The sequence below is a fragment of the Hydra vulgaris genome, chromosome 08, assembly GCF_038396675.1.
Source record: "Hydra vulgaris chromosome 08, alternate assembly HydraT2T_AEP".
Lineage (NCBI taxonomy): Eukaryota > Metazoa > Cnidaria > Hydrozoa > Anthoathecata > Hydridae > Hydra > Hydra vulgaris.
Window position 1 is genome coordinate 41,021,469 of NC_088927.1, and position 14,823 is coordinate 41,036,291.

General features: G+C 28.4%; 2 protein-coding genes across 2 annotated transcripts in view; both read right to left on the reverse strand.

Annotated features, from left to right (window-relative positions):
• Positions 1-1,447: 1,447 nt before the first annotated feature.
• LOC105847192 (muscarinic acetylcholine receptor M3) overlaps positions 1,448-14,823 on the reverse strand; it is a 39,084-nt gene continuing 25,708 nt past the window's right edge. Inside the window, exon 2 of the mRNA XM_065803725.1 lies at positions 1,448-2,782. Coding sequence (XP_065659797.1) covers positions 1,612-2,766 — 1,155 coding nt within the window. The 5' untranslated portion in view covers positions 2,767-2,782 and the 3' untranslated portion in view covers positions 1,448-1,611. The remainder of the gene's footprint in view (positions 2,783-14,823) is intronic.
• On the reverse strand, positions 12,895-14,510 carry LOC136083845 (uncharacterized). Its single transcript, XM_065803724.1, has 2 exons — positions 14,230-14,510; positions 12,895-14,144 (listed from the first exon to the last, which is right to left on the reverse strand). Exons 1-2 carry the CDS (start codon positions 14,334-14,336, stop codon positions 13,793-13,795), a joined length of 459 nt encoding a protein of 152 aa, XP_065659796.1. The 5' UTR covers positions 14,337-14,510; the 3' UTR covers positions 12,895-13,792.

Below are 14,823 nucleotides of genomic sequence, written 5' to 3' on the forward strand. Positions count from 1 at the left end.
TATGGTACCAATAAAAGCCGAAAGGTGATAGGTAGTTATTCCACTAGTGTTAACACAGGGTGGTTATGCAAAGCAATACATTGGCTAGAAGTGAAATTGGGCCAGTTAATCATTCCAGATAGTTATCAACTACCTACAAACTTTGAATACATGACTCGGGTCTCAAAACATGAAAAAAGGCGAGAATTTAAAAAATTCAAAAATTAATAATTGAGTTCTTTGTGGGAGTTTATATGCCAATGTCGTTTAAAATTTCAATTTAGTACTTTTAGTACGGGAAAAAATATTCACATAAAAACTATGGACATGAACATATATTTACTGGAATCAACTTCTTATAAATTACTGTTATTTAAACTAAAAAGTCTTTTTTAGTTTAAATAAAACATTTTTCAGGGTAAATAACATCAAACTTTTAAACTTCTTTTAAGTATAAAATACAAAATAAAAAGTTATTTTTACTTTTGAAATAAAAAATATAAATATAAAATTATATGCAATTTAATATTATTTAGAAAAAAACACTTTGTTTACAAAAAAGTTATGAAAATTTTATTGCCATTTTTGTTGTTGTTTTAAGTCACTTTACGATGTTTATGAATTACACGCAATTCGCTTTGATTGCCCAAAAAACTAAGTGTTATAGTTATTATTTTCTTCAAAAAGTTGTTTCTGAAGAGTATCGAAGAAACTCATTTTTTGTCTTTGGTACAATTCGTAACAACAAAGATTTTAAACAGGTAATTACTATATCAAGAACGTACACTGCGCTTAGCTACTTAAAAACTGTAGTTAACCAATCATATCGTTGCTGTATGCCTTTTAAGCTCTACTGAGTGTTGTTTTGCCTTTTTATTTATTTATTTATTTTTTTGATTTGCTCTACTTCACGTTGTCATTCCTCTTAAGTGTAAGTTGTTTCAAAACAACTTAAATTTATTTAAATATATACTAAATTTAAAAATATTTTTCTCTCTAATTTCACCAACAAACGATAGAAACTTCCCGACAGAAACACAATACTCAGTTTCTAAAGAGTTTAACTTAAATTTCAAGAGTTTAATTTAAAATTCTACATGTAAAAAAAGAAAATAAAATAAGAAAAATTATAATTAAAAAAAAAAAAAAATTAAAAAGCTATATTTAATCTTTTTAAAAAATTAAAAAAAATATTTAAATATAATTTTTTTAATAAAAACTAAATTTGAATTGATAAAAAATTATAAAATGTTTGATTCAAAAGCTAAATAAATTGAATAATCTTTTTTGAGAAAAAAGTTAAGAAATTTTTGATTCGGTTCAGACAATGTCTGCATGATGTAAAATAAGGTTTTTTAATTTATTTAGTTTTTGAATCATAAACATTTTATAATTTTTTTTTAAATTAAAATTTAGTTTTTATTTAAAAAAATTTATATTTGTATAGATACATGTACTAAATGTATCATTTGTTTTTTTTTTCGTTTAAATTCCATGCTATAACACGAATTATATTGATTTGCAAGCTCAATTAAATTGGATGCTATAACATAAATACACTCATGTAAGTTACGTCGATTCGCTTCTTGATAGTTCCTTTGCACTGCGGTTTACACGATAATTGACGTGTTTTTATTTAGAATCAGAAAAATAATTTCTTAAAAATCTACAGAGTAATAACTTTTTAAACTCTAGACGAAATGTTCGACTTACGTATGCGTAAAGAAACGGATTAACTGTAGAATTTGGATATGTTAAAAAGTTACAAATGTCGAATAATACTTTGTAATAACATTTTGGGCACATGCCAACCAAAAGCCACTGTGCATTAAGAGGTAACCCAGTAATTACAAAAGCTGATATTATGCTTGCAATCATACGCAAAGCTTTTTTATGTCTAAGTATTCTCTTTCGTTTCTTTATTAAATCTAGATTTTTTTGCATATCGGCGGCATTATATGGCATTTTATCGGACAATGGAAATAACTGTGTCCATTTAGTCGTTTCTGCAGAAAATTTATTTTCTTCATTTAGAGCATGGTAAAATTTAGGTACTTCATAGAGTTGTTGCCTTACAATAAAATACATTTTCCAGTATGTTATAATTACAATACCGAGCGGTAAAAAGTATCCTATTACTGAAGTTGTAATAAAAGCGTATCTTTTAAAGTCAAAATCGTGACCTTTAGAAAACTGCTTGTAGCATTGTTTATTATCTAAGTTTTCTTTTCTCACTATATGCTTGTAAATGTTAATATATGGTACCCATATTATCACAGCTATTAACCACACTGTGAATAATTTAATAATGACTTTTGATGTTTTTTGGTGTAATCGATGTTTCATTGGAGATTTTATTGAAAGATACCGATCAAAATTAATTAAAACAATATGATTTATTGAAGACTGGATTGAAACGTAGTCTAAAACAAGTGCCACATTGCAAAATTCTTTTCCAAGAGGCCAGAACCCCAAAGACATTTCCATAATGTTCATGGTTACAGGAAAAAATCCAATAAACATATCTGTAAATGCCAATGAAAGTATTGGAACATTTGATAAGCTTCTAATTTTTTTGTTTCTAAAATAAGCCAAAATAATCAAAAGATTTCCAGCTATTGTTATAATGCTAAGAAATGCGCCACCGATCATTGCAGGTAGAAAAAATGACAATGCTTTAACGGGTGGCAATGAACTGTCAGAACTAGGTGTAGTACTATTAAAGTATGAAGTTGGTATAGCATTATCAAAGACATTGTTTGGCAACGTGTGCAATGAAGGTCTCATTGTTGGATCAAGTTATCTGAAAAAAAAAAGTATAATGTTTAGTATAGTACTGTATAACTATTGAATGTTAATTTAGAATAGCAATTATTTGAAAAGATACTTATTTGAAAACTATACAATAAGAAATAAATAAAAACGTAAAATAATATAACTGTTACCTCATAACAACAAAAAAATCAGACGTTATAAACATTGCATAGACTAAAAGTTTAATATTTAACTAAGTACCTAAGTATTACGTACTCCCCCCTCCCCTCCCCTCGTTTCGTTTTTTTAAATTTTAAAGTTTACTTAAACTTCTCCCTATTCAAGTTATTTTGCGTTTAGTTAAAATACTATCTAATATTAAAGCTACTATTTATATCCACCTGGCAATCATTACTCTCTGTTGTTTCTAAAATAACACTATTAATATAAATTTCGTTACTATTAGCAGCAACATTATTGTTATCACTTATATCCGAATGGAAATCGATGTGATGGTGACTGCCTGTTTCTGAAACTTTTTTAATGAGTCTCTTTTTATGTGTTTGTGGCGATATAGAACTAAACTTTCTTTTGACTTTTGGTTTTGAATCAATAATAATAGATGGCACAGAAAAAGGTTTTAATTTAGGCTTGTTATTAAAATTGGATATACTGTAATCTGAAGGTAAAAAGTGATCACTACATATCCGGCTGTGCTCAGTAGGAATAAATGTTTCACGTTTTATAGCAACAATTCACTTTTTACAGAGTTTGCTATTATTAATTGGAAATTTAAGAAATGCTCTGATGTCGTTTTTCATTGCTCTATTTGTGCAACCAAAAGTTTTGCTGCAGCACAAGAATTAACCATGATTTATAAACTTTGAATATTAAATTTGAATATTATTCGATCCAAACAACCGTGATTTACTATTTTTTAAATTTGCCCCCCATAATGGCCGATTTTTGCTTCAAAAAATACGCGGAAGTTAGACATCTAGTTATTTTTAATATATCATTAATACCATCAACTTGTGTCACTGACGTTTGACCTTAAAACACTTTTTACTGCATATAATAGAATGCCCAGATATAAAAAAAGAAAATAAACTAAAAAAATTTGAAAAAATTTAAAAAAAAATTTTTACGGGCTTAATAAACCATGTTGGGACCGAAATACCCCAATTACTGTTTCCTTAATAAATGAACCATATTTACCCATTGAATAAAATTTTACAAAAAGTTTTGTTATGTTAGTTCTAAGACCAAAATTTCAAAAAATACGAAGTAAAAAACTTTCATTTTAGTTCAGGTTGTAGATCAAACCTAAACGAATAACTTGGAAAATTTTTAGGTCAAACTGTAAAACCTAGGAAATTTTAATCTGGAAACGGTGACTAAAAATAGACAAAAATCAAAAACTGAGAAAAACAAAAATAAGAAAATAAATAGAAAATAACAAGCATCAAAATAACATCTCACATAAAAAAATCAATATGTTCCAGTCATGTAAGACTCATAGTCATTTGTGTTCATCAATAAAACCCTTTCTTTTAGCTCGTAAAACTTTTCTTTGCTTTTTACAAAAACAACTTGACTTCTTGTTAGCTTTTTTTATTCTACATATATCTCGTTTTGGACCATTTATGCAAAATGAAGCTCCAGGAGTAATGTTTAAAAAATTAAATACATTATGAAGCCCATTAAAACCATCATTAAAATGAATAATTGCTCAACAAACACCAATTTTAATTATTTTTTGACTGCAATATTGACTTTTAGGGCATCGAGACCAAATCATTGCATTAAGTGATTAATTGACATTTTGGGTCATTCCATGCAAACATTTAATCAATAAACTATCAGTACTTAGCTCCATAAAAATTGGTTTTAAAACATCTCTAATAGCAGCAGGCAGTGACAATTTAGATTTATAATTTAACCTATTCTTTTCATTTAGTTTGTACCATTTGCACCAACTATCATTGGTTCTTGGATAATATAGATGTCTTTGAGCTTTAGTATCCGGTTCACTACAATGAAACAAAACTGCAATAATGGCTTTTTTCATGCTATAAACTTCAGAGTTTTGTCTGATGGACATGCCAAAGTAGTTTTGCAGTAAGTTAGTAGCAGATTCAGTTAAGCGCCCTTTTCCAACAAGTTTTTTCCCATTTACTAATATTTGTCCTTTCATACTCTGTTATAGTGAACGTAGTCTATTCCCAAGTCTTTTTTGTATGTGACCAACACATTTAAGTTTATTAATAACGAAATCTTCACCATATGGCTCACTCTCTACAACTTTAAGAAATGAGCTGCTGTCACCATCTCCAACATAATTTTTATAGCGCAAACTGTTTTGTTGAATTGATTGATGAAAAATTGCTATAGCTCCTTGTGTCTCCATTGAGCTTGCTGAGCCCTTGTGGATTATTAAACTGTTGTGGCTGCTGTTCCATCTTTGGTATTCATTTTTGTCGAGATATTGCTGTAACAACACCATTAAGAGATTGATGACCTCTTTTTTTCCATGTCCCATCTAGAGATACAGTACATTCAACAACTTCATCTATATTGGCTTTGCATTCCCTTACTGAATTGATTATACTTTCATTAGCTGCAGTCATGCATGAATCTAACATTTTGTTATTAATTTCGTTATAAGCTTTGAAATTTATAGGATCTGTTAAACTTAGTATACGCGAAAAGGTCTGAACTGATGCATGACCTTTGCCAATTTTGCGAAATGCCATAACACATCTAGTATTAATGTCAAAACATTTTTAACCACTTTTATTTGGTAAAATAATTTCTTTAGAGGTAAAAATATTTTTATTTCATTGACAATAAGTACAGGAAAGTCTCAGTTTATTTGCCCATCCTTTCTTTTCTGTTGTTAAATTTTGAGTACATAATCCCATTTGATTACATTCTGGGCAAACTGAATACAAACGTATTGTTTCTGCCAAAATATTAAAGTCTATTAGCAAATAAGATATATTCAAATCTGCTTCCTTCACGTTATTATTTTTCAATTTTAAACCACTTGCTGAACATGGAGCTTCATTTATAATGATTTCTAAAGTAGGAATTGGATTCTTTATTGTTTCTGATGGAGCAACTACAAATCGATTTCCATGAAATACTCTTTTTAAAGGTTTGTAACTTGACTTTCTTCAACCCATAACAAAATTTTAACCGTGGTACCAATTTACTAAACTCAAACAAATTAAATGAAGCACGAGGTTAATAGCGCTTTGTTCTTGCAAAGTATAGCCAAAAAATGAGTTTGAAAGTTGGCAAACTATACTTTAAAAATGCAGTGGTAACCTTTTCAAACATTCTCTTTAGCAGTGGGTAAAAAAGATCAGAAAAAACTTTTTTAATTTTGAAAATGCCGTTGCTAGGGGCGCAAATTCGGAAAATAATTTAAACATTTTGTTTAAAATTAAAAATATACCAACTTGTGCTCTGAATTTAGTTAAAATTATTGAAAAATCTTAAACTAGTACAAATTTTGCATAAAATTTTGTAAAAAAAAAAGTTGAAATTTTCTTTTTTTAATCGTATAGGACCGGAGCTTAACGGTGCGTTAGTCAAAAATTTCTTTTTAACTACATTATTAAAAAAATTCTTTAAAAATATAATTTTTTAAAAATAAATGTTTTATTTTAAAACTAATTTTTTTAAAAAAAAATTTAAGTTTTCATCTCTTTACTGTAGAAATTGTAAATTTACTTAGAAATTGTAATGGAGTTTCAGACAAAAGCTCCGTTAAGCTTAACAGAGAGAAGTGAATACGGCTGCTGTTCGATTAAACAGATTATTGTTTTATGAAATACTGAGAAAAATTCATATTGTAAGGAGATTAGTGAAATGTATGTACAAATCAAAAAAATAAGAAAAAATTATCTATTATTACCGTAAATCTTTTCTAAAAAGAGTGCGTGAATTTATATTCATAATAAGAGAGCATGAATTTATTTTACAAAAAATTCAATATTATATTTTTAGCTACATTTTTTATTGAAAATTTGTTTAAAAAAAATTACTGTACTATGTTTAAATATTTTAGATATTTTAAAACCAAAATAAATTTATTAAGGTATTTTAAGAACACTATTATAACAAATTTAAGATATCTATTAGTAATTATTATTTAAAAGGTAATTATATGTATATATATATATATATATATATATATATATATATATATATATATATATATATATATATATATATATATATATATATATATATATATATATATATATATATATATATATAATATTTAAACAACGTTTAAAAGTATTAAAAAATGCAACAAAAAAATAGTTTAGTTATAAATATTTATTTATAAACAAAGTTACAATCGAAACATGCATTAAAAAAAAATGCCGCTTCAAATAAATAATAATCAACAAAGGTTTGATTGGCCAGTTTAATATAAATATTTTATCGATGAGTGCTACCATAATTTGATTGTCCAATTTATTCGCAATACATTACTGATAAGTGCTACAACGCAATGGGCCAGAGTTTAGCAAAAAGGTCAAAACGAAAGAATGTATATGTTTTTAATCATTTGCACTTAACATGCATACGTTAATTGCGATGAATGTTTAGTTAATAATGTACTTGTTCAATTTTGTAAACCCTTTAGGATACTTCAAGCCAAAAAGTTGTTAAAATATGTATGAAAAACGCAAAAAACATGTTAATATAGGCTATACATCTGTGGCATTTAGAAATAATCTTTCCTTATGAAATTTAAAAATATTTGTACATATTTACCTATAATTTTATAATTATTCAAATAAACAGAGATTGCGGTAATAAATTGACCACACGTTATAATACGTTAAGATGAAATTAATTTAAATGCATACTTTATTACTTTAACTAACACTTTATAAAAAGATTTTCTGTCCCCACCCCCACCCCCCTTCATCCCCGGTCGCCACATGTCAAAAGTTACTTTACAAAAGTATATATGTAATTGGCTTAAAATTTTTAATTCAAGTCATTGTTTTTAGTAATTAAATAAATAATAAACTCCCGCTACGAACGTGTTGATCAATTAATTTTAATTAATGACAAGTCGTTGCAGCGTTGACCACAGACGGTTTGTGGTCAAAATAAATAAACAGCAAAACCCACTTTCAATAATTAAAATTGAAAAAATTAAATGACGGTTTCAACATGATGAAGCGGCGAGATTTGTATTATAAACTTTTAGAGACCAAGTGGGAAAAGAAGATTAACAGTAACAGTATAGTAGATATTGAGGCTGAAATTATTTAGAAGGGTTTGAATATATCGGATGAGATTAAAAGAGATTTCATGAACAATCTTCGTGAAAAAATTGGAAAGAGGAAATCAGGGCAAGAACACGGTTTGAGGCTAAGTACAAGAACTGGTTAGATAACAATGTCAATCCTGTAGAGAATATTAAACCTTCAGATCCACCTGTTAATCCTGGTAGTTAATTAATGATATATGTACATAATGATTATTTAGTGTTATATGTTTTCTTTGCAAATGTAATGTTGTCAACGTCAATATTTAAATGTCATCTTTATTAAGTTAATATTTAAATGTTTACAGTTTTCTTCAACGGGAATGGATTGGAATTTGTATGCAATTATGCATCCTCAAAAGTATTATATTTTAAATTTCAAAGACTGCCCACCCACTCTTTTTGTGCAAGACTGTATGATAAGAAATGTACCGGAAAAAATCTGCGCGTGCTCTGATATGGTGTTTACAGAAACAATGCATCATTTTAAATAGCTAATTGTTTTAAAATATCATGCAGGTTGCTTTGAGAACAGTGCAGAGCGTTGTGAAACGCTTTCAGGACACTGGTACAATCAAAAGGATATCAGGAAGTGGAAGAAAAAATTGTTTTGTTAGTCGAGATCTTGGTAAAAAAAGTGAAAGATGCCTTAGACAGAAAACCGGAGATTTCTGTTCGAACTTTAGCGAATAAATTCAAAACAAGTGTTTCCACTATACAAAGAGTGAAGAGAAATTGTGGTCATAAATCTTACAAAAAGAAAAAAGTTCCTCGTCGTGAAGAAAAGCAAAAAAATGTCACAATTCGTTGTTCAAAGCTGCTCTATAAAAAAATATGTGCCAAAAAATCTTGTTTGATTATTGACAATGAAACTTATTGTGCTGCATATTTCCGATCTCTTCTTGACACCAATATTTCTCAGAAATTAATCGCAAGAAACTGAATTCCAATTATAAATGCATTGGAATGCAAAAATTCGCTAAAAAATTCTTAGTTTGGCTAGTAATTTGTGAATGTGGTGAAAAAAGCTCTTGTTTTGTGACTACGGGAACAATTAACACCAAAAAATACAAAAAAGAATGCCTCAAGAAACGTTTTTTGTCGTTTTTAAGAACACACACGGTTAACCCATTATTTTGGCCCAATTTAGCATCATGCCACTACTCTGGGACAACTTTAAAATGGTTTAGAGAACATAGAGTAGATTTCGTTGAAAGAAACTGCAATCCATCAAATTGTCCCGAACTACGTCCTATCATAAGATATTGGGCTCTTGTTAAAAAAAACTAAGATTCAATTTAAAAGAAGCCAGAAAAATTAAATATTTCAAAAATAAATGGATTAGAGCTACAAAGAAAATCCAGCTTTAAATCGTGCAAAAGCTGATGTCGAGTGTAAAATGTAAAGTGCGTGCGTTCTCACGTACAAAACTTTACAAACTTTCTTAAATGAAGTTTAAGAATATTAATATATGTACTTTAAAAAAATATCCTTTAAAATGTCCGCGCAGATTGTTTCTGGTACATGTCTTTAAAGTCTTGAGTATTAAAAAATTGTGATGTTGTAAAAATTTTAACTCCTATCCAGAAAAATTATAACTGAGCATCTAATTGTGAAGATATTATGCTCTTCTAAAAATAATGAGATAAATTTTATTTAATGCCTTGTTAATTTTCAGGACGAGAGACACCTACAGTAGAATTTTCTTGTAGATTGTACTGGACAAAGAAAAGCAAATCGGAAGAATTATGCAGCCGAAAGCCCTCAGATGAGCTGTTATCTGCTGCTATGGTGCATCTCAAGACGGATGGAAAGTTAAAAGATGCACAGGTACTGCAGGAAAAACTCAGTTGTAAAGATGATGGAGTAGTACATCAGGGTAGTTGCTATAGTAATAATGAAGCACTTGCTCTTGTATTACAATGCAAATTATCTAAGAATTATCAAATATTGCACAATGGAGTCAAGGAAAGAGGATACAGAAAGATGACCGTGAAATTTAAAACTTGCTAGTTTAGTTAAATTTAAGATAAAATGTAACATAAATTAAATCATTAATTCATTGTCCTTACTTTTGGGGTTAGGGAAATAACTTTTTTGGGTATTTTTGTTCCCAGGCTCCAATCACTGACATTTTTTCAAAAAATTATTATTTGACATAACCTAGGCATATCTAAGTTTGGAGTTTGGTCAACAACTGAAAGTGTCAAATCTGCAAAACCAAAATATCAAAAATTGCGCCACTAAACAGCCCGTCGTTAAGAGTGGTCAAATCTATTTTTTATGTTAAAATTGTTATCTATTATTTACAATTTTAAAGGTTTGTTTTTAACATTTGCTTACCAGATAACCATTCTCTGCATTTGTCAAAATTTTTTTATTTTTTTATTTGTTACATGCAAACTTTGTAAATCTGAAAAGAAATCCTAAAACCGAATTCGCGGATTCTTTCTTTTAACTTGAACAAACGCCTATTAAAAGTTGTGTTTAATAATTTAGAGGCGTAACTTGCGATGATGTAAACAGTTGGTGTAGAAAATGTTGTAAAAATCTTCTTTATTTTTAAGAAAATTTAAAAATTGTAAAAAACAATATAAAAAGAAAAATTAAAAAAAGGGGAAAATTTTCTTCCTATTTTCTTAACTAACTTAGTTATATCAATTATTGGTACAAATACACCCAGAGGCAATTTAACGGGTGTGTGTGTAAGGGAGGGGAGATTTAAACTACCCCCAAGTACCAGAGTTGATAACGCCTCCCGGCGGCAGAGTAACTTTCTGCCGAATGGCCAACTTTTTTTGGAGGCGGAAGCCACTGACGGCCGCCGTTAGGAGATATTTCGGAGGCAAGTTGGTTTAGAGATCGCCTCCAGTGGGTTCTGCCTCCAGATTGGCAGCAGCAGCCAGAATTTATTTATTGGAGGCAGAATGTTTTGAAGTCCGCCGCCAATTGGGAGACAGAAGCCTCTCGCGGCCCCCGTCAGAAGATGTTTTGAAGGCATGATGATTTGGAAACCACCTCCATAGGCTTCTGCCTCCCAACTAGCAGCAAAAGCCATACTGAAGTTGGTATTTTAAGTTTTCCACCGCCAGAAAAAATGAAAACAAAGGGTGTTGCCATGTTTGTCAATAAAAGAAAAAAAAGAGCAGGAGTTTTTGATTGCTCATAAACTCTCGATTTTTAAAAGTGATAAAGAATTTGTTAAAACAATCGATAGCAAGTGAAAAAACAGCTTGGTTGTCGTTTGAGGCTGTTGTAAAAAACTCTCTTGGAATTAAAGAAGAAGAAAACTCTGCTGTTTGATTAATTTATTTAATTTTAAATTAATTATTTATTTTTAAATAAAATTTTCAAAAATTAAAAAATTCTGTGCAATAAATCTGATGTCCGATTTAAATTCAGCGTATCAAAATTAGGTAAGAACAAGTGTCAATATTAATAAAAAATGAACTTTTTGTTTGCCTGTGTTATTTCATAACAAAAGTTTTAAGACAAGATTTAGAATTTGGGTTTTCTCTTATATTCCATTTCAAAACAAGTGACATTAAATGGAATCCTTGTTTTTATTGCTTGTATTATAATATAATTCAAGCTTCTCAACGCCGTTAATGCAAGTTCTCGAACTTTTTTGTCTTGTTTGTTCTCGGTGATAACAAACATACTTTTTTTCCGGTCTGCAACATTTGTTAAGATATTGTTTAAAACTTAACATATCTTTTGCGATGTAGTATAAAAATATGTAGTCAAGAAACGCGATATTTTGTTGAATATATATATATTTTTTGTTTAACTTTACTTAATTATTAGAAGTAATCTATTTTTTTATATCATGAATAAAAATTCATTTTTGATAACAATAATAAATCCTTATATAATATAATAATCCTAATATAATATAAAATTAATAATGTTATTAAATAATGCTATATATCATATATACATATGTATATACTATATATCATCACATATACATAATAATACTATATATATGTATATATATATATATATATATATATATATATATATATATATATATTATATATATATATATATATATATTTATATATATATATATATATGATTGTGTACTTGACTGTACATACAATGGCTATGTACTACATAATGGTAATGTTGCAAACACATTATAAACATATTTTTTATAATATTTAAGTTCTTTTATAATAAAATAATAATAACATTAGATGTTGTTATTAAGAATAATAGTATTATTTATATAACTGTTTTTAATACTAATTTGAAAAACTTTGATATTATTAAATCAAAATTATATCTAGTGGTATAATACTAATTCTAGATATATTTCCAGTGTTAAAAATATGAAAATATTGAAGTGTGTCTAAATAAAAAACATTTGCATTAACTGTGATTTTTTAAGCAGGAATTTTGTGTTTGTTTTCCAAACAATGTTTTCAGCATTTTTCTAAGCACTCTGACTGTTGTTGCATTGAGGAGGAACGAAAATGGGAAAATGTTTTTTTCGAATTATTGGGGTAGTTTATATCAAAGAATACTACTCCATCTTCAACTTCTTTCCACCATACATTAATGCCTTCTACTAAATAGTCAGCTGATTTTTCTAAAAGTTTTTGATATTCATTGCTATTCTTTTCAATCCAAGTAAATGATATTTTTGTGTCATTAAATAGACTATGTAATGGTTGGTAGAATTTGTGAAGTATTGAAACGCCATCACATAACTTTTTTCCTTCCTTTAAATATTTTTTTGCTTGGTTGCGGATTATTGCATTAAAAATAACATTATCTGAATGATGATTAGAAGATGTTTTTGTAGACAGTTTCAAATTTTGAAACATTGCTTCTTCTTTTTCCACATTAGACGTACGACCTGCAAACAATCTATACTGTAGTGGAGCATGGGATGTGATTGAGTGATAGTATGCACCAAAGAATTTTCGCTTGTTATTTTTGGCAATTCATCAAATATATTTATAATATGGTTTGAAATATCATGCATTGGTTCATTATTTAAAATTTTATAGTGTAAAAGATTTAGTTGTGTTAAAGAAAAACCTGGTTTTTTAAAAAGAAGGGCAGGCAATCCTTGCACTCCATGCATTTCATTTGCCAATAGCTCCTTTAATTTTTTGACAGATGTATTTAATGGAAATTGAATATTTCTTTCATAAAGCTCTCGTTCAATCGGATTTTTTTTTAGACATGAATATAATTTTGTTTTTCCTTGGTTTACTGCCAGCTGTGAGTTGTTACTTGCATTTATATGGTCTATACGATTTTTAAAGGAAGTGTATGGGAAGCTTAGTGATATAGATATATTATTAAAAAGATCTGCATGCATGTTGCATGCCCAACAAAAATAATTACCACCCTTCTGATGACCAGCTTCCAGTTGTGCTGCTGGATTGTCACCTTTGAATATTTGTGCAACATCTAAAATAGGTGTTCCCTTGAATTCTAAGGGATCGCTCAATTGCAAAATGTCATTAATCCTGTCATCGCTATACAAAAGTTGCTGGTCATTGGAAGGACATCTACCAAGTATGTATAAATAAGACTTTTCGACCTCTGATTGAACATTTATATTCTCTCCATACTTTTGTTTATATTCAAAGCTACTTAAAAATATGGCTGTATCATACATTGCGCTAACAGTAACAAGAAAGTGAGTGTGATTAGATATACTGGAGCAATCATACCAAAACATTAAATTCCTTGTTCTTTCATAAGTTTTAAGTATATTTATCAGCTCTTTTTTAGTTAGAGTGTCATATTCATCTTTATATTCCTGAATTCAAGAGCATCAACAATTTGCCTTTGAGAAAGTGCTTCTAGTTCATTATCGTTTTGAACTTTCATAAAAATCTCATGGTCTTTGAACATATTTAGTCTTATATCTTTCAAGGAAATTTTTCTGCCTTCAATATGAACCTCTTTTTTTGTAATTGTTTGATTTTCAGATGATATAAATACTTTTTCATATCTTTGGGGTACAATCTTTTCCCCTGAATTATATGTTCCATCGTCTATTTTTTTTTTGAGTTGCTGCTTTATTTTTTTATTAGTTGGTTCGCATGGCAAAGATATATCTCTGATGTATGGCATGTTTAACCTATAAATGAGTTTAAACATGAATGATTAATAAAATTTGAAAAGTTTAACTTATTAATGATAAGTGAAGGAAAGGTAATAAATACCTCCGTTTTTTTCTTCTATACTGTATATTATTAATATTAGTGCCATCAGGGTATGTATTGTCTGATATTTTTCTTTTTAGATTTAGTCTTTTTAGATCACAGTTCATAGATTCTAAAAGTCTTTTCAGTACTTGGCCTCTGTTTGCGGGTGTAATACCTAAAAATTATTTTGTTTAAAATTCTTGTTTTTTATTGGTACTTATTACTGTTAAAATGGTTAAACTAGTTTATTAGCATAATACATTTATTATTGGTTTATTATTTTTGTAAATATACTATATCGCAGACATTTAAACTATTACCTTTTTTGTTTGTCACAGAAAATTTACGTGCTAGTTCAGAAAAGTTTATTTTAAAACCATTAGGGTAGGATGAAATTACATCCAAACACTCAACTTGTTTCCAGGAATATTTCTCAACAGAACCGACAGGGTTTTTTGCTTTTTTCTCTCCCTAAATTAGTGGTAGAAAAAAAAAAACTTTGTATAAGTCTCACTATATGCACCTTTCAATCCTTAATCCTTCTCTGTAGTATGCTAGAAGGTATATAACATAACTACATAAGGAATGGCTAGTACTTCTCTGTACTTATAA